A 19,776-nucleotide genomic window follows, 5' to 3' on the forward strand; every position below is an offset into this window, starting at 1 on the left:
TTTTGGGTGATTTATTTAAGTAAATTGTATTTTTAATTATCTCCTTAAAATCTCTTATTTTCCTTAATTTTATTTTTTCATCTCACAAAGATTTGATCATCTTATTTTCCTACCTTATTTCATCTTTGATTATTCCCCAAGTAATCTCTTTTTCCATATTATTTTCATGACAAACACATTTTCCTTAATTCAATTATTCTTAATCACCTTAATATTAAACTTTCCACAATTCTTTAACTCTCTTCTCCAAGTAATTTACTTAATTCTTTTTCCCATAATTCTTCCTACATTCTCCTACCATAATTCTCTCATTCATGATCCTATAAATACCCACTTCAAACCCAATGATGCACGGGTACGCCAATGGAGAGCCGCTTCCCGTACCCGAAATGTATCGGGGACGGGTACGCCTAAGATACGTCCCCAAACCGTCCCCTTCAAAAGTGGTATGCCAGGGCAATTTGGGGACGTTTAGCATCTTCATCGGAAACGTATCGGGTACAAAAAAGGCCAAATTCTGACGTTTCCTATCAATATACCTGATTGTTGATTTCCCCCAATTCTCAAAAACCCTACAACTTTCGAATATCTGAAACACCTGTGAAATTGCTTGAATTCGTGAGTCAAACACCATTGTTGTTGCAGTTGTAGCTTGCTGCAATTGAATTATTAAAAGACAGAGAAAGAAAGGGGTAGAATGATAGGGGAGTGGGGTAGGTGAGGGTAAAGATGGTAGTGTGTGATAGTTAGCAAATACTTGGTGATTCTTTTACATTTTTACAGAATTTTTTTTTACTGTTGACCAATTGACCCATACTTTCTCTCTTTTCCTTTGGACTGGTACTATAGTAATCATGTGATAGCTTATGTTTTTTATTTTATTTTTTTTTAATTCTCACCTACTTCTTTTTATGTTTTAGAAGATACGACGTACTTTTAATTTTCTCACTGATTAAAATCTTCATTTGCTACTTTCCTAGAGTAAGTGATTTTAATTTCTTTACTATAATTACAATTTTTATGTTGTTGTATGAAAATATTATGCTATTGTATGAAAAAAAATTTATGAATTATATATTTTGCTGATTTTTCTTGTTGTATCCGAGTCGTACCCTTTTTTTGAAATTTTGATTTTGCCGTATCCCATACCCGTATCGGTACCCGTTTTTTCCCCGTATCCGTATCAGTGCAACCTATTTCATACCTCTCATATTCTTCACACTAAAACTCAATTCTCTTCTTCTCTCTTATTCTTCTTTTCCCTAAACCTTTTCATACTTTTCTTTTCCTCTTTTCATACAAATATTATCCCGTATACCTTTGAATCCAGTTTTTGGGCACTTATGGTCAGATTTTGGGGTATTAATGTTTCCCAGAAGATTGTTTCTCTAAAAAATCCTTGAGGTTAGGCTCAAGAATCACCCAATTTGGAGTTATATTGAAGGATTTATGGCCTCTGCAAATTCTGCCTATTCTTTCCAACAAAAATTCATTTCTCTTTAATCTATTCTTTTATCTTCTTCATGGTTAGTTTTCTAAAATACAAATACCTATTTCAAAGCTATAATTTTATATTAAAGTATTATTTTAAAAGAGTTTTATAGTCCATGCACATTAGATTTGAGTTTATGTTGTGATAACCTTATGGTTATGTTATTTGCAAGGTGTATTCATGATTGAACTTTGAAAGTGCGAAGTGTTGATTAATATTCGGAATCAAGGTACGTTTAGGTGGGTAGTGTAAGGAGGGAGTTCCTATCGTAGGGGATCCTTCCTTAGATGCCGATGGCCCTTCAAAAGCCTAGGACTTTACACTTGTTAGGGTGTATTAGGATTTGAATTTCTGACTGTTTCGGGGACCTTGAATTAGAATTGATTCTATCATTACGCCTTTTTTTAAGAAACAAGTAGGAGTCGCCAATGAGTTTTGGGAAAACTCATAAACCTTGTTCATGCCTTTCTCCCATGTGGAGTTCATGGGATAATTAGCACAAATCTTAAGTTTACCCAGCCCAAATTGGCCTACATAAACGAGAAATGAGTTCGGGAGCGAGGGTACTAAAATAATGTTCCCTTTAAAGGAGAATCGCTATTCTAGCCCTAGTGCGGCCTCTATTAGCTCTTCCTTTTTCATAATTTCATCACCAAACAATATATGCAACGCGATACCTAAAAATAAGTTAGTTAATTTTATTAACATGTATCAATCACGTAGGAATTACATTGCAAAGTCGTTATTATTTATTTAATGGGAAATTCTCAATAGTAGCCTCATGTTTTTGCTTTTTCTCAATGGTAGCCAACATTTTTTTTGGTTCTCAATGGTAGCCCTCAACTTTTTAAAAGTTGCAACCGTAACCTTATTAACTTAAAAAGGTTAAGTAACTGTTAAATGTAACTAGAGTTAGAGCATTTAACCATGTTTTCTTAAAATAAAAAACAAAAATTAAAAAAAAATCATTTAACTATGCTCAATTTTTTTCTCTCTCCTTCACTTCATGGCTGTCACGATCTTTCCCCCAAATACCCACCATCCCAGCCACCCTCTCCCCCTCCTTCTCACTGTATCTCCTTTGAGGAGATGGTCATGGCAGCCACATGCCACACCCACACAATTCTCTTCCTCCAAACCCCTTTCTACCATTGGAAACTCACCAACAGACCCATTTCCATCCCTTCAACTTCGAGGTCTGCAACCCCATTTCTAAGGTTAGCTATACACCGCCGCTACCTCGCCACAAAATCTCCGGCAACTTCAAGATCAATAAACCCGTTTCTCGCTCTCTCTCCTTCCCTTCATGGCTGCCAGCCTGCCACCCTTCATTTCCCCAAACTATGAGCCTCGAAGGCCCGACCCCCTTCCCCTTCACCCACCACAAGTCGCGCACTCATTAATTTGGAAATCTTAATACTAATTTCGAAATTGAAAAAGGATTGTAAATTCAAATTAAGACGTTCAATTTCTCGAATCTGAAGCTCTCTCCCTAGTTTTTGATCAAGTTTGGGAGAAATGGGAGAGACAGTTAAGGTTTTGGGGAAAGGGGTGGAACCGTGGAAGGGATGGGTGGGGTCTCGGGGTGGTGGTTGTTGTGGTGTTGGGACAGAATTTCCGGTGAGGGTTGGACGGCCGCTAGCGGGCTAGGTTTGGCCAGGCACCAGCATACGGTAAGGGAGGGGGAGACGGTGGTGTGAGGAGGCCGGGGTGGTTTTTTTTTATTATATATTTTTTTTTAAAAGTTAACCTTCGTTTTTTTTATATAATAAAAATAAAGTTAACCTTGGTTTATATTTATAATAAAAATAAATATAAAAAAATATTTATAATAAAGTTAGTTTTAACAGAAATTTAACGGAAAACCATGATTAAGGTTACGGTTGCAGCTTTTAAATAGTTGGAGGCTACCATTGAGAATCCAAAAAAATGTTGGCTACCATTGAGAAAAAGAAAAAACATGAGGCTACCATTGAGAATTTCCCTTATTTAATTCAAATTCGTGAAGGAAGCAAAAAAATAAACAAGATTCGCCTTGTCTTAAGTGATCAATCAATCAATTAATTATTCAATACTAATCTTATTTAATGCAAGATACTATGTGGAATTAATTAATTAAATATCCTTTTAAAGTGGTCAAACAACACTATTTTATTGATTAAGGTTCTTTTAAACAAGAAAAGTAAATGTGATTTATCCAAGTGCTCGGGAATTTACCACTTCTCTTTGCTAGATCTCCGTTTAGAACACTTATGGACTCCTTCTTGTTCGGGAATCTCCACCGTAGTAACAAAGATTAAGAGGGGTGAGTGTTTAGGACAAGAGGGTTTGTTAGCACAAGTTCACAAGATTTTTGCCAGAGTTTTAGGTTAATATCTGTGTGTTTAAGCCTCGTATTAAGCCCCTATTTATAGGGAATGGGTGCAATTAGGGTTTTAAACATTCTGCCGCAGCAGCTGTGATGTGTCTATTTCATATAGTATTTTACCCCCGTCCCTTGGTCATAATTAGTAGTGTTTTTGGATCTTTAGAGCCACTTTTATTACTAATTGGTGTTTACTAGTGTTTTCGTAGATTTGGTTGACTTTTGCAGGGATTTGCACTTTTGGAGTATTTTTCCGAGATATTTTGGAGCAATCACGAGCATTGGAGAGGCACGACCAATTTTTATAGACCAGGGCCGGTTAGAGCCATCGAACCGGTGATTAAGGGCTCGGTATAGGTGATACCGGGGTATTTGGACCGAGTATTCAAGACCCGAAGAGGAAACCCAGATTGGCCCGAAGAATTGGAGCCCAATAGTAGTCCAGATAGTGGCCCAAGAGAGCCGCCCGACCAAAAAGGCTGGCGCCCGGCCGGGCGAGAGAAGCAAAGGTCGGCGCCCGGTGACGCGCCCGGCCGGGCGCGAGAAGCGTACTGATGAGAAAAAAGGCGCGCCCGATCGGGCGGTGCCTTGCTCAATCGGGCGCGTGTAATTATTAGGGGTTAATTTCGTCGTTTAAGTTTGTTTTAGTTTAGGATTCGTACGGAGTATAAATAGTTCTGCGTAAAACGATTTTAGGAACTTCTTACTCTCTCTTCTTTACTCTCTTAATTATTTTCTTAGATTTTCTCTCTCTACTTAGCTTTTAGATTAGTTTCTTTCTCTTATACTTTTGTTCTTAATCTATTCTTCATTCCATATTTATTTTGGTAACGATTTCTCTTCTCTTAATCTTAATCTTAGTTATTTATTTTATTCCTTTGATCATGTCTTGTTTTATTGCTTTGATTAGTTTAGTTTTTATTATGTGTGAGTAGTTTTATTTCTAGGGTTTATGGGGATCCATAAATAATATGAAGGGGTAATTTATTGTTGTTGATTGTCAATTCTAGATTAGTTTCCTATTGATTGAGTTAATGCTCTGTGACTAGATTAGGCCTGATCTTTTATGCATGAGTTTGACAATATTAATTCGAGATTCGACAGATGAGAATTGATGTTTAGGTCTAGTTTCAATAGGCAGGTTAATTTATGAATGGTTAAGTCGAGATTCGAAAGATGAGATTTAATACCGGTAAATTAATTGTGTGATTATAATACGTAGCGAAAGCCCTTTATGATCTGATTAATGTATGCATTGATGATTGATTATTATGTTTTACCCTGAAATATTATTTATTGGTGAACCTATGCCCTAGATCCTTTTATTCATGGTTTCCTCCCTACTCTTAATCTTCGTAGTTTAGTTTCATATTCAAATATATATATTGGTTACCTCATAATCTAGATTATATTAGTTAATTAGGAATAGAAAGACTCGTTTCTCTGTGGATTCGATCCTACTTCCTTATCTACATTAGTTAGAGGATTTAGGTATTACTTTTGATTTGGGGATACGACTTTACCCTGTCAAAATTTGACGTCGTTGCCGGGGAAACTGTTTTATTTTTATTTCTGATTATTTTTGTAGTCTAGGTTATTTCTTTTTGTCTCAGAGAACGTTAGTTCTCTGAGGCAAATCTCATGTTTGCTTTTAGTTTTTTTGTTTATGCCCACGTGTTCCAGATCAGGGTACATCCCATTCGATCCTTAGATCGAACGATCCTTTCATAGACAGAAGAACCTTTACAAGCAAATTATGGCGGACTCTGGTGATAATAATAATCACCGCGATCCTCTAACTGGTTCTAGCGATTCAGAGGTATCATCAGATCTAGAATCAGAGATGATGGCTCCAAAGAAGCTTAGTGATTACTCACAACCAAAGCTTACAGATTTTCCACATCTCACTCCCACTCCGGCTCTTGATAGGGTACAATTTGAAATTAAACCCCAATTTATAACGATGATAAAGAGGAAGCAATTTAGTGGAGCTAAGGGTGAAGACCCAAATCTTCACATTGCCGACTATAGTCAATATTGTAATACCCTCAGGAAAGCCGGGGTCACACAAGACCAAATCAGGGAGATTCTCTTTCCTTTCTCTTTAACTGGAAAAGCTAAATTGTGGTTTAATGGCTTAAATAGAACTGCACTTGGTATAACTGACTGGGAAACTCTTGTTTTGAATTTTTATAACAAGTATTATCCTGTAGAGAGAACAACCATACTACGGAGTACAATTCAGAACTTTGCCCTAGAAGCCGATGAAACTTTATATGAGGCTTGGGAGAGGTTCAAGGACTTACAAAGATAATACCCCCACCATAATTTGGCACAATGGCAGTTAATCCAAGCCTTCTACAATGGCATTGGAAATTCATCTAGAATAATTTTAGATTCTGACGCTAGTGGGAGATTTATGAATCTTAATGTTGATGATGCAGGTCAGGTTATTGAAGATATGGCGATACATAATTCCCAATATGGGAATCCTAGAGGATTTGCTAACAAGGGGAAGCATAGTGTTGACTCTGTATCCTTCTTGCAAGATCAATTGACCTTTATCTGCCAAAAATTAGATAATCTTAGCACTGCTAATGTATCTAATGTTTCTGCAATTAATAATAATGCTAATGAGGCTTTCTGTGAAAATTGTGGAATTATAGGTCATTGGGAACAAGATTGCAGGAGTTTCGTGGAGCAAGTTAATGCTTTTCAAGCTTACAGGCAGAATAACCCATACTCCAACACCTACAATCCTGGGTATCGGAATCACCCGTACCTTTCCTACCGGAGTACTAATGTTCAAAATACACCACCACAAGAACCACAGGCGCCACAACAACAGCAGTAGAAATATTACCATCCCAATGCTGGCCAGAAGAACCAACCACAACAACCCTCCTCATCTTCCGACCCTACTTTGGTGGAAATTAGAGCGATGCTAGTTTATATGCAGAAGCACATGGAGAGTAGAGATGCCCAAATTGATTCAATTCTAGCACATAATAAAATTGTAGATAATCAGATTGCGCAACATTCCACTACTCTACAAGCCCGCCAACAGGGAGCTCTGCCAGCACAGCTGACCAAGCCTACGGATCAAGCCTATGCATTTACTCTAAGGAGTGGTTCAAACTATTAAGGGCCCCCTATGCCCAGAGTTGATGAACCTATTTTATTAAATAATGCTAATCTTGATTCCATTAAACCTGACAATGTAGCTAATAGCCCTGCAGGGCTAAAGCATAATACTAATATATCTACTTCTACATTGCAGGGTACGACTCCAGAGAAGGTGGCCACTCCAGATAAGAGCAATAATGCTCCAAAGCCAATTATCAAACTTCCATTCCCCAATCGTCACTTGAAGACAAACTTGGATAAGCAGTTTGGTAAGTTCCTGGAGATGGTAAAAGATTTGAAGGTAACAGTTCCCTTCACCGAATTAATCACACAAATTCCTTCATATGCAAAATTTATGAAAGAAATATTGACAAGAAAAAGGTCTATTAGTGAGGTAGAGACAGTAGCTTTCATTGCAGAGTATAGTGTCGTACTTCAAAATAAATCTCCACCTAAATTAGAAGATCCGGGTAGCTTTTCTATCCCTTTTCATATTGGCAATCTAATGATTGATAATGCATTGTGTGATTTGGGTGTTAGCGTTAGTGTTATGCCATTATTTGTGTGTTCCAAATTGAATATGGGTAAATTAAAAGCTACTAATATTACTCTACAAATGGCCGACCGTTCTTTCAAATACCCCTTAGGTGTTTTAGAGGATGTCCCCGTTAGAGTAGGTAAAATTTATATACCCATTGATTTTGTTGTTCTTGATATGGCTGAGGATATGCAAACCCCGATTATTTTGGGTAGACCATTCCTTAACACTGCAGGAGCAATTATAGATGTGAGAAGTGGTAAATTAACACTATCAGTAGGGGACGATAATTTATTTTTTAATCTTAATAATACCCCTAAAAGCCCCATGACAGAGGAGAAATGCTTTAGTGTTAATGTGGTTCATAATTATTCTAACAAGCCCCAAGCTCTTGAAAAAGATCCCTTGGAGGCGGTATCTTGTGTTGCATCCCTTTCAGATGAGATAGACAAATGGCAGAAGGAAGTTGATGCAATAGAAAGAGCCCTCTACACTGTCGGTCTTGGTTTTGAGGATGAAAAGGTGGAATCAATCAAGCAAGTTGTGCAATTTGAGCCTACGGTAAGTGTTCCGCCGGATCTAGTTGCAAGTGTAAATGCAATGACAATTTGAAGCAACCCTTGATCAAAGAAGGATCTTTAGTGCGTAGCATTGAAGAACTCCCAATCCAAGTCAAGGAGGATCCACCAGACAAAGTGAATTGGCGTTCCACAGGGCATGTCAGGAAGCCGCGTCGCAGCCAAAACACCGCTAGACCGGGTGAGAAACCGCTCGATCAAGCGTTAGGCCAAGGGTCCTAGTTATTGTACTTGGTAAGAAGGTCGTGCGGGACCTAGATAAACCAGCGCTTTGCGGGAGGCAACCCGTATTTTTAATGCTTTTTAGACTAGTTTTTCTTTCTTTTTCTTATGAGAGAAGAGATGAGGGAATTTAATGAGTTTTATGAGTTTTTGTATAGTTTTGAAGGAAAAGAGTTAGCCAAAAATTGAAGAAAAGAAGGAAGCAAAAAAAATCGTCCAATTAGCCTCGAGCCCGATCGGGCGAATGCCGCCCGACCGGGCACGAGAGAAAGGGTGGAAAAAGCTCAATTTTTGCCCGACCGGGCGAAGGCCGCCCGACCGGGTGCGAGACTTGACGTTTACGGACATCTTTTTTCGCCCGATTGGGCGAATACCGCCCGACCGGGCGCGAGAGATAATCAAATTTAGGGCGTAAGATCGCCCGACCGGGCGCGAGAGTTGAAGGAAATTCGGGTAACAGATCGCCAGACCGGGCGGTATGGCGCCCGACCGGGCGCGAGAACGAGATATCTTAAACAGCCCAGATCGCCCGACCGGGCGAGGATCCGCCCAACCTGGCGCGCCTATATTCCGGGTCTTATTCTTCGTCTTCCTTCATTCTTCCTCATTTTTTTCTCCTTTTCCTCCATACTTTCTCTCTCTAAAACTCAAATTTCCTCTAACTTCTCTCTAAGTTTTCTCCTTCATTCCTCAACCAAATTCAAAACTTTTTACATATTTTTAATCCCCTCTTCATCCTCTACATTTCTATATCAAAATTTTCGAATTCCATTCAAATATATTTACATACCCATTTTTACTATGGCTTCAAAGAGGGCTCGATCTATTTTCGGTAGGAGTTCTAGTTCGAGGGAGGAGTATGACCCGGATTTGCAACTCCCGTACTGGCCGACGATCCGTATTGCTAGCCAGGAGCAAAAGGAGCGGCTAGAACACCTAGTCGGGCGCGAGGTAATTCCTTCACGGTGGTTACACTGCCCTACTTTAGAATCGTATGGTTTGTATGATTTTCTGAAACGATTTTTTAATGACATAGGCATGAGAAAATTTGTTGATATGCACTATCCTACATACCGTGAATTAACTTGTGAATTCTTGTCTTCTTTAAAAGTTGTAAATAGTAGAAATGGGCCGAATTTAATTTTTAGGTTGAACAATAGAAATATTAGTTTAACATTTGTGGAATTTTGTAAATTGTTTGAATTGAATTCTGAATTACCATTCCAATGGCATGCTAATTACAAAATGGGTGACATTTATCATGCTCTGACTGGTTTGCCTACTCCCGACCCCCAACATGCTAGTACCAAACCTATTCATCACCCTGTCCCAAAAATCTGGCAAAGATTTGCGGGTTTGTGTTTTTTAGGTAGGAACGAGCCCCATAACGCCCAAACTAACGAACTAGCTGTTATAGGTCACTATGTGTCTGGGTTTGGGAAATTGAACATAGGTAGGTACATTATTCACCATTTGAGCAGACATGCCACGGCCAGTACCCAATCTCGCACCCCCAATCGTATAGGAGGCCTTATCACTAGGATAGCTGTGAAAAAGGCCGGTTTTGTTTAGGATGGACCCCATCAAATGACTAACTGTGGACCAGATACCTATATGACTGCTAAGTATTTTGAGGAGTTGGGGTGGGTACGACCGGATACTGAGCAGACACCCCACTAGTGTATTAGGACTGGGACCGAGCAGCCTTTGCCCATCTTTCCCCTACCTAGTCTTGACTTGACCGCCTTTCCCCCAGGGCAACCATCTTACACATATGACCTTTTAGTTGCCAACGCTAGGGGGCAAGCACCACCAGTACCTTCACCAGTTCCACCACCCCAGCCTCAGCCTCAGCCTCAGCCCGAGGTGGCATTTTCTCCACCTCGCATGTCTCACTCCATCCCCCATGTTGACTCTGTCCCAGTTTGGGACCTTCAGAGTATAGGTCAGACCTTAGGACGTATCGAGCATTCTCACACTAACCTTAGGAGGATGGTAGGCTGTGTAGACCAGAGGTTAGGGTACCTGGAGAGGAACCATGGTAGAGCTCTATGTACGATGATTATGTTCGTCGGGGCAACATTCCCGACGATGATATTTACCCTGACTGGTTCCAGCCTCCACCCGAGGGATACGATAGGGATCCCACTGCCCATGGTATTTACACTGACTATTCTGCCTTCCATGGGTACGGCCAGGACATTCCTTTCGGGGGACCGGCGGGGGGGAATTTTCATGCTGATTATTTTGGTGGTAGCTCAGGTGGTGCAGGTGGCAGTGGCGGTGCAGGTTTTGGCCACATGGATGAGGATGATCAGGACTAGCTATGTTGGGCTAGTTCCCGAGCCAATGAGGACATTGTCTGATTCTGGCTTGGGGGAGATTTTGGATTTGGTATCTTTCTTTTTCTCTTTTCTTTTATTTTTGGTGTGTTTTCTTAGTTTAGATTTATTTCTTTCTAGGTTAGTTTAGTTCAGCTTCAATCATTTCAGTTTAGTTCAGCTCCTAATTTTCCTCTCTAATAAAATATTCATTTCAGCTTTGTTCAGCTCCTAATTTTCCTCTCTAATAAAATATTCATTTCAGCTTAGTTCAATTCAGTTCATTTTAGCTCCAATCATTTCAGTAAATGAGAACAGACTCTAACTGAATTGATGATATTTGTAAGTGTCAAACCTAGATGATATGTTTAGTTGGCCGGATGACATGGTTAATTGTGTGAATGATATGAAAAATTAGATTCATATATTGTATTTTTTGTGAATTTTTGAGCTTAACATTTTAGACTTTTAGTTAATTTTCTTGGCGAATTTCATTTATGTTCTTCTATATATATTTATGAACGCAAAATTTTCATATTAAATATGGGATAATCTAATTTCATATAATTTATATAAATTTTCATATAAAAAAAAAAAAGGGTCCATCATGTCCAAATTCGTACAGAACCGAACCGGATGGTTTTGGTTTGGTCTCCGATTTGCAGAAATAGGTGAATTTAATTCCGATCCCGTCCAATTTTGGACTAGCTTATAGCCTTATTCCAACAGAAGGCCAAATGTAGGTGTTCACGCCATCATAAACTAGAGAGAAGCCCAATAGTAAGTGGATTAATATAAACCATCTGACTTTTTAAGATGAAAAAGTTGACCTACCGTTGTTGATCACTCCTTTAGTTAAGCAGAATGATAGATTGATAGTGTCAAATGACTTTGAAATATAGATTAGGAAAAAAGAAACCAAAAAAAAAAAATAAAAAATTGTACTTTCTATTAGAAAAGGACCAATATTCGACGAAGGCCAAGCCCACGGAAATCCGAATTCTGAGAACAATGTTTAAGTAAAGCATATATACTCATAACATGAAAAAACATGCAAGAAATTAAAGAAAAGGTGTTGTAAGTAATTGGTTACAATTTAAAACCAAGTTAAATTAGAACCAACCTTAAATTTATTTTCCCAACAATGTTGTTTATGCATGACTATGGTTTACAAGTAAAATTATACGGGTTTTATTTTGCCTATAATCGATTAAAGACAATAGGAGCGTCAAATTGTGGTCTAAGACCTCCTATGGTCGATGGAGCATGAACATAGGATGGTGAAAGCTCGAAAGAGAATCGTTGTAGAATCAAGGCTAATGTCATTTTGGCTTCGGTCATGGCGAAATTCGATCCAATGCATATTCTTGGGCCCCAACCAAATGAGAAAAATGACATATTCCCTTTTGTTGCCTTGGAGATCCCTTCACTAAACCTTAATGGGTTAAATTCTTTAGCATCATCACCCCATAGTTTCTCATCTTGTTGGATGAGGGCAATTGGAAGATTGACTAACACTCCCGCCGGTAAGAACACATCTCCTACTCTAATATCTTCTGTAACTGTACGACTTATTTCTAAAACCGGGGGATATAATCGAAGAACCTCTTGGAGTATCATGTTTACCTTAAAAGATAAGACAAGAAATAAGTCATAAGAACATGTTGATTTCAAAACTATGGTTTATAAAAAAAATGTCACCTTTATTTTTTCGAATTAATATATTTCGTATAACCTTAACACTTACAGTTTTTAGATGATTTAATCCTTGAAAATCCGGGATGCAATTCCCAAATGTGTTTAATATCTCTTCTCGTGCTCGAGCCTGCCATTCTTGATACTTTCCTAGCATAATAATTGTCCATACAAGTAGCGATGAAGTGGTACCTTGGCCAGCTAAGTAGAACAACTTACTTTCATTAATCACCTCTTCAATGCTCAACTCAATGTGTTTTTTGTTATTTAGTCCATTGTCTTTAAACTTCGATTCCAATAACAATCCCAACAAGTCATCCTTTGGTTTTTCTCCTCCTTTTATTGCTTTCTTTCTCTTATCAATAACACCTTTTAGTAGAGTGCGACATTCCTTGTCAATTTCCACAATTCTTCTATTTGCCTTGGTTGGGATAAACCTAAACCACAAAATTTAAAATTCCAATTAAATACTCTTTGTAGTATTGACAAGATCTTGGTTATAAAATATTAACTTATTATAGATTAATAAATTTCAACATAATTAAGCAAGTATCATAATTCATAAAAAATAAAAGCTTTACATAGATAAAATAAAGTTTCAAAAACATGATAAAAATAATCTCAACTTTCACGTATTTGCTTTAAATAATTTCAAGTTTAATTAGTTTATTCTAACAATACCCTCACACGCACACATTCAATAAAACATGCAAGTACGAAGTAGTAGTTTTGAATTACCTCCAACCGGGGATATAAACTGCATTAAAAACTGGAATTGCAATTTGTATTTGTTCGATTAATAGCTCGAATATTCGCTTCCCTTCTTCGTAACTACTTCCAAATGCAGCTCTAGAAATAAGATCTGCAGATAATTTACGAAAATATGTCCACACTTCTATTTCACATGAACCTGTCTTCGATGCCATTTCTTCCCACTCTTTAACCATAGCATTGGAGCTTTCCCATAATGCTGGAAGCATAAACTGCAAAACATACCAAAACAAAGAATAGTTTTTAGTATGTATATACAGTACAAAAGAATACATTTCTTGTGACAATATTTACTTAAGGTTTATTCACATTTAATGAATTGAACTGAATTGATTGGAACTATATTGAACTGAATATTTAATAAGGAAGGAAATTAAGAGTTGAAATGAACTAAATTGAGCTGAACTAAAATTAAGCTAGAGTAAACAAGCTCTTAAGCATTGTTAAATTAATACTCTCTCCATCTCATAATACTTGACAAGTAGTTCAAAAAACTACAAGTGAGTCGATTTAAAACATTTGTGGACATCTCCTATTCGGAGTATTTGATGGTCATAAATATTATTTAGTTCTTATTGATGATTTCACTCACTTTGTGTGGACCATTCCTCTTAAATATAAATCTCAAGCCTTCCCTACTTTTGTTAATTTCCGAACTTATGTGCAAACACAATTTGAAACCCATTAAAGCCTTTCAAAGCGATCATGGCCGAGAATTTGACAATGACCCTTTCAAAAAGCAATGCTTAGATATTGGAATGGTTTTTAGGTTCTCATGCCCACATACTTCATCTCAAAATGGAAAGGCTGAGCATATGATCCGCACCATTAATAATGTCAAACGTACACTTCTCTTTCATGCCTCGTTGCCCCCCAACTTTTGGATTTATGCTCTTGAGACCGCTACATATTTATTAAATATATTACCCACAAAAGCTCTCAAAAACATAACCCCCACTCATGCCTTATTTTGAAAACAACCCTCATATGATCATTTGCGAGTATTTGGGTGTCTTTGTTTTCCTAACCTTTCGGCCATTGCTCTGCACAAGTTAGCTCATCGTTCCACCCCATGTGTGTTCCTAGGGTACCCTCCGAACCATCGAGGTTATAGATGTCTCGACCTCACATCAAACAAAATTATTTTTTCAAGGCATGTCACGTTTGATGAAAGCATTTATCCTTACACAAACTTGAGCAAATTTAGTTTAGAAGACTATAACTTTTTGGGTCATGATGACTCCTCACCATTACTCACCCATTTCTTGATGAGGTACAACAGGCCCACTATTCCACAAGCCCACCAAAATTCTCCATTAACTCCAAACCCAAATCAAACTCATTCACCTTTTCACGCCATTACACAGTATACTCCGCAGGTTCCCCGCGGAGATACTTCCCCTGCCGCGACCCCACCGCGGACCCTACTGCCACCCACCACTCCAGCCACGTCCCCTCCCACATACACCCCACCACCACAGCGTGGTGTACCACCCATCCGCCCCACTCGGCCCCCACCTCCTTCACCTCGCATAACTCGTAGTCAACGAGGCATATTCAAGCCAAACCCGAAATATTGCAACCTAACCATTCAAAACTCGGGTCCTACTCCTCATAAATCACCCCTTCCAAAATCATATAAACAAGCCTTAAATGACCCTAATTGGAATGCGGCGATGAATGATGAGTTTGGTGCTTTAATTAAAACGGGGACATGGGAGTTGGTGCCTAGGCCTACGGGGGTGAATATTGTTAATTGTATGTGGCTTTTTAAGCATAAATACAAGTCTAATGGTGACCCTGAAAGGCACAAAGCTCGTCTTGTATGTGATGGCAGGTCGCAAGAAGTCGGTGTGGACTGTGATGAGACTTTTAGTCCGGTAGTAAAACCGGCCACCATTCGCATTGTTCTCAGTTTAGCCTTGGCTAAAAAGTGGTCGATTCATCAATTAGATGTCAAAAATGTCTTTTTACATGGTGACTTGCAGGAAACTGTTTATATGCATCAACCACCGGGATTTATTGATCGTAGAGCTCCCACTCACGTTTGTCGGCTTCAAAAGGCTCTATATGGTTTGAAACAAGCTCCTAGAGCTTGGTACCAGCGTTTTGCAAATTTTCTGATCAAATAGGGATTTGTCATTGCTAAGAGTGACAACTCTCTTTTTACTTTCCGGCAGGGTGATGATATGGCATATTTGCTTCTATATGTTGATGATATTATTTTAGCTACCTCATCTGACAGGTTGCGTACAGGGATTATCTCTCAGTTGCAAACTAATTTCCTATGTCTGACTTGGGGCCTCTGAGTTATTTTTTAGGGATTGCAGTGACCCGTACACCTTCTTATTTGCTACTTTCGCAGGAAAAGTATGCACAGGAGATTTTAGAGCGTGCAGGTATGGCCTCTTGTAAACCTGCAGCCACTCCAGTTGACACTAAGTCCAAACTTAGTGCAGATGCAGGACCACCTTTTCGGGATCCTACTTTGTATCGCAGTTTAGCAGGTGCTCTTCAGTATCTCACTTTTACCAGGCCAGATATTTCTTATGCGGTACAACAGGTGTGTCTGTTTATGCATGATCCCCGGGAACCTCATTATGAGGCATTGAAACGCATTCTGCGTTATATTTAGGGTACCATTGATCATGGCTTACATTTATATCCGACTGTTTCTAATCGATTGATTACTTACACTGACGCAGACTGGGGAGGTTGTCCCGATACCCGACGTTCCACATCGGGCTATTGTTGTTTCCTTGGGGACAATCTCGTTTCTTGGTCATCTAAGCGTCAACATACTTTGTCTAAATCGAGTGCAGAAGCAGAATATCGAGGCGTCGCAAATGTTGTCTCTGAGGCGTGTTGGCTCCGTAATCTTTTACTTGAGTTACATTGTCCTCTACGGCAGGCTACCATTGTTTATTGTGATAATGTCAGTGCTATCTATCTTTCTGAAAACCCGGTACAACACCAATGCACCAAACATGTGGAGATGTATATTCATTTTGTTCGAGAAAAGGTTGCTTTGGGACAAGTTCGGGTTCTACATGTTCCTTCTAGATATCAGTTTGCAGACATTTTCACTAAAGGCCTGCCACGAGAATTATTTCTGGAATTTAGGTCCAGTCTTAGCGTACGTCCTCCTACCGCTACAACTGCGGGGGTGTGATAGATATTATAGGATTACGATAATATTTGTCGCAGAGCTAGGATATATTGTATATATTTTTGATATAGTTTGTATACTTATCATACTAGGTTTCCTAACAAGATTAGGACTAGGATTGTAACAATATATATTATGATCAATGGCACACACTCCAATCTGAGGAGTTTTCCCGAAATCTAACAGTATTTTTATTTTATAAGAAAACAAAATTAAAGTGGGGGAGTTGGCGGTAGTGAGGAGAGATAAAATGTAGGAGTTAATTGAGTTTTGGGGTTTGTGGTTCCAAAGAAAGTATAGGAAAATATTTTTTTTATTAGTGATCTTATTCCATACTCGTATTTAGTAATTAACATGTCAACTGTTTTAGGACGGACGAAAATGGTTACTACGTAAAGTATTATAAAATGGAGCGAGAGAGTATGCAACAAGATAAAAAATGTACCATCAATAAAATAGAATAAATAAATGAATAATGAAATAAGAAACTATTGTGTTACACTTACTTATGTGTAAATGTGTAATCAATGCTTAAGCACCACATATTTGATATTTCTATGAGAAGTCAACAATTCTTTATAAATATTATGGATCACAAGCGATAGGTGCATAAAGGTATTATATTTTTTTTTTTTTAATTGACATCTTTTTATTACTCCCTCGGTTTCATAATGTTAGTCCCAAATATAAAATCAATCACATAAATAAGAAAGCAAATATATTTGGAATCTAACATTAAAGTACAACATATATGTATAATTTATAATTGGTTTACCTTATTTAACTTTTTTGATTTTTTTATTAGGAAAGCACAAGTCATAATTGTATAATTTAAGGTAAAAATTTCCTTACTTAGAGTCATATCATTAATCCACAATCAATTAATTCCAAAAACAATCTAGTTATAAATAAAATATATTCAATATGGGTACATCCTTTTTGAAACGCCTAAAATGTATATGGGACTAACATTATGAAACGGAGGGAGTATTATGTTTGTCAACGTATGTTTTTAACGTTTAATAACTCTTACTATAAACATTGTAAAATTATAAAAAGTAGATATTAATAAATTATACATTGAGACAATTCAAATAAGACCGATTATATTTTATCGTATCTATAAATCACAAACGCAAGTTAATTATAGTATGTGAATAATGTAAAAATAAAATGGTGTCACCTAATAAAAACAAAGGAAGTTTATATTATCATAACATATATTCGTAAAGGATGTGCTTTTTTCTTAAAGTGAACCTTATCCTACACTAGTCGAGAAAGCAAAGTGCCAACTTTGATTTAACGTCATATACGATGACAACAATAACCAGCCATAACCATAAAATTGGATTGATTCTATTAAATTCACTTCTATCTATTGATACATACCCCTTTAAACTCGTATTCTTAAATTATAACTTACACAATTTTTAAATTTCTAAACCCCAATTACTCTTTTCTTACTTACAAGGCCATATTCTAGATGGTATAGTATTCCACATGTTCAAAGTTGCCCAATTGATATTTAACCTATATGATAGATTGATAGTATATATTAAACTAATTATGGATTAAAATCATAAATTTAAATTTTTAATTATCATTAAATATGAAATCAATACTAACATGACTCAAAGGTCAGTAGATCACGGGTTTATTAAATCTAAAAGTAAGAAAATACTTAAAAAATGACTGTGTTAGGAAGTATTGATTTTAAAAAATTATAGATCGAATATTAAGTAACAGTTGGCTTTATAAGAGTATAAAGAAGAAGTGAATAATGTAAGAAGTATGGAGTATAACCTCTAGCTTGTCCATGTGAAAAGCCGGAGTAAGAAGCTTCCTCCTTGTAGCCCAAAATCGGCCCTCTAACATAACTAAGCCAGAGGCAACCTTCTCTAAAAGAGGGTTAGTCCTTGGCTTTTGAAACTCGTGGAACTTCATGAACACTTCTCTTATCAACTCTGGTTCCGCAATCGTGACCAATGGCACTGGTCCATTCCATACAAAACATTTTTTACCTGTAAAATTTACATATGGAGTGATGTTTTATAAGATATAAATAACATTAAAAAAAATGTACAATTGTTGTTTATTTGGTTTAATCAGTCACGCAAATGAGCAAATTGGTTATGTTCTTATAACTAGACAAGTTAGATCATTGAGTACAACTCTACTAATTTTTATATGCAAAATGAACAATATTCATTTGCTCATTTGGTTTAAGCAAACATGATAAAATTATAAGAATTTAACAATTAATTAAATTGATACTATTTTGAGAGCAAACATACCATATTTGTTCAGAGTTTGAAGGAAAAACGGGAGGACACGTGGAAGATAATCATTGGACGAATTAGGCAAAGGGGGGCATGCTCTGGCTTCCATAGTCATAGTAGCTCTATCCTTAGTGTCTCCATGCAATAGCCTATAAGAATTACCTTTAAACCCTTGATTTCTAAGGCATCTTTCTAATCTTTTTGGCCTAAACCATACCCAATTCAACACACACCATGACACACTCACTAATACAATACATGCCAAAGAAATTGCTATAGACATGCTTGTCACTTCCATATATGCTACACACTTTTCGCAAAGTATGGTCGAATTGAGTATTTAAATAAGACTGTCCTAACTTTTGTATATTTTTCTTATACGAAAAAAAAAAAATTTGTTTCTACACAGGAGAAAAATGAAGGGATAAAAAGAGAGTATAAGATATGACAAAAAAGATATAGTATGTGGAGTAGAATAATGAGTAATATTATTTATAACTTATAAGGTTTGCATATTCAAATGGAGCAGTCTTCAAAAACAAAAAAAAAATCAAATGGACCATGCAACTTTAACTAGCTTAGGCTTCAAGACAAATGCAACCGCCTATGATGTTTCCTACGTTACTTGTTACGGAGTATAATCCAACGGAGTATTTTAATGAAATATGATTTGTTAATTACTCCTTTCGTCTCCAATTGATAGTCACTTTTGTCATTTTTGATGACTCAAAATGTTAGTGATATTTGCTTTTTTTCAACTATTATTAATGTTATTTTTTTATCAAAATTCTTTAACATTTACAAAAATATTTGTGTAAATTTAACTTTTCCATGTAGTTTAATTACTTTTTCTCTCTACTTTTTTGCATACCCAATATATATTTACTTTTACAATATACTTTCTTTAATTCTTTTTAATTCCCGTGACTTTTCTTTATAAGTGAATATCAATCAGGAACAGAGAGAGTAACTTATAATAGGCATTCTTGTAGTTGTCGGACTAATTACGTATTCATAGTAAGGAAAAGTCTTAAAGCAGAATATTAACAGTATTTAGACATTGACTTATTGACTCCAAACATCACAATTAAAGGCATCGGGATCTCCAATGGCAAATCTATTACGTCACTAGTGACGTTTGTGCTCTTCTCGACAACTCTAGTGTGAGAAATTCATTTAGAAGTAAATGACGGTGCAATAGATTAGATTATTAATGCCAG

At 37.1% G+C, this 19,776-nt stretch overlaps 1 protein-coding gene across 1 annotated transcript; it reads right to left on the minus strand.

Moving 5' to 3' along the window:
• Window positions 1–11,570: 11,570 nt before the first annotated feature.
• LOC110694096 (cytochrome P450 CYP72A219-like) lies at window positions 11,571–19,174 on the minus strand. Its single transcript, XM_021871256.1, has 5 exons — window positions 18,572–19,174; window positions 18,081–18,298; window positions 13,076–13,320; window positions 12,390–12,774; window positions 11,571–12,268 (listed from the first exon to the last, which is right to left on the minus strand). Exons 1-5 carry the CDS (start codon window positions 18,852–18,854, stop codon window positions 11,843–11,845), a joined length of 1,557 nt encoding a protein of 518 aa, XP_021726948.1. The 5' UTR covers window positions 18,855–19,174; the 3' UTR covers window positions 11,571–11,842.
• Window positions 19,175–19,776: the final 602 nt, after the last annotated feature.

This window comes from Chenopodium quinoa, unplaced genomic scaffold (genome assembly GCF_001683475.1).
Source record: "Chenopodium quinoa cultivar QQ74 unplaced genomic scaffold, ASM168347v1, whole genome shotgun sequence".
Classification (NCBI taxonomy): domain Eukaryota; kingdom Viridiplantae; phylum Streptophyta; class Magnoliopsida; order Caryophyllales; family Amaranthaceae; genus Chenopodium; species Chenopodium quinoa.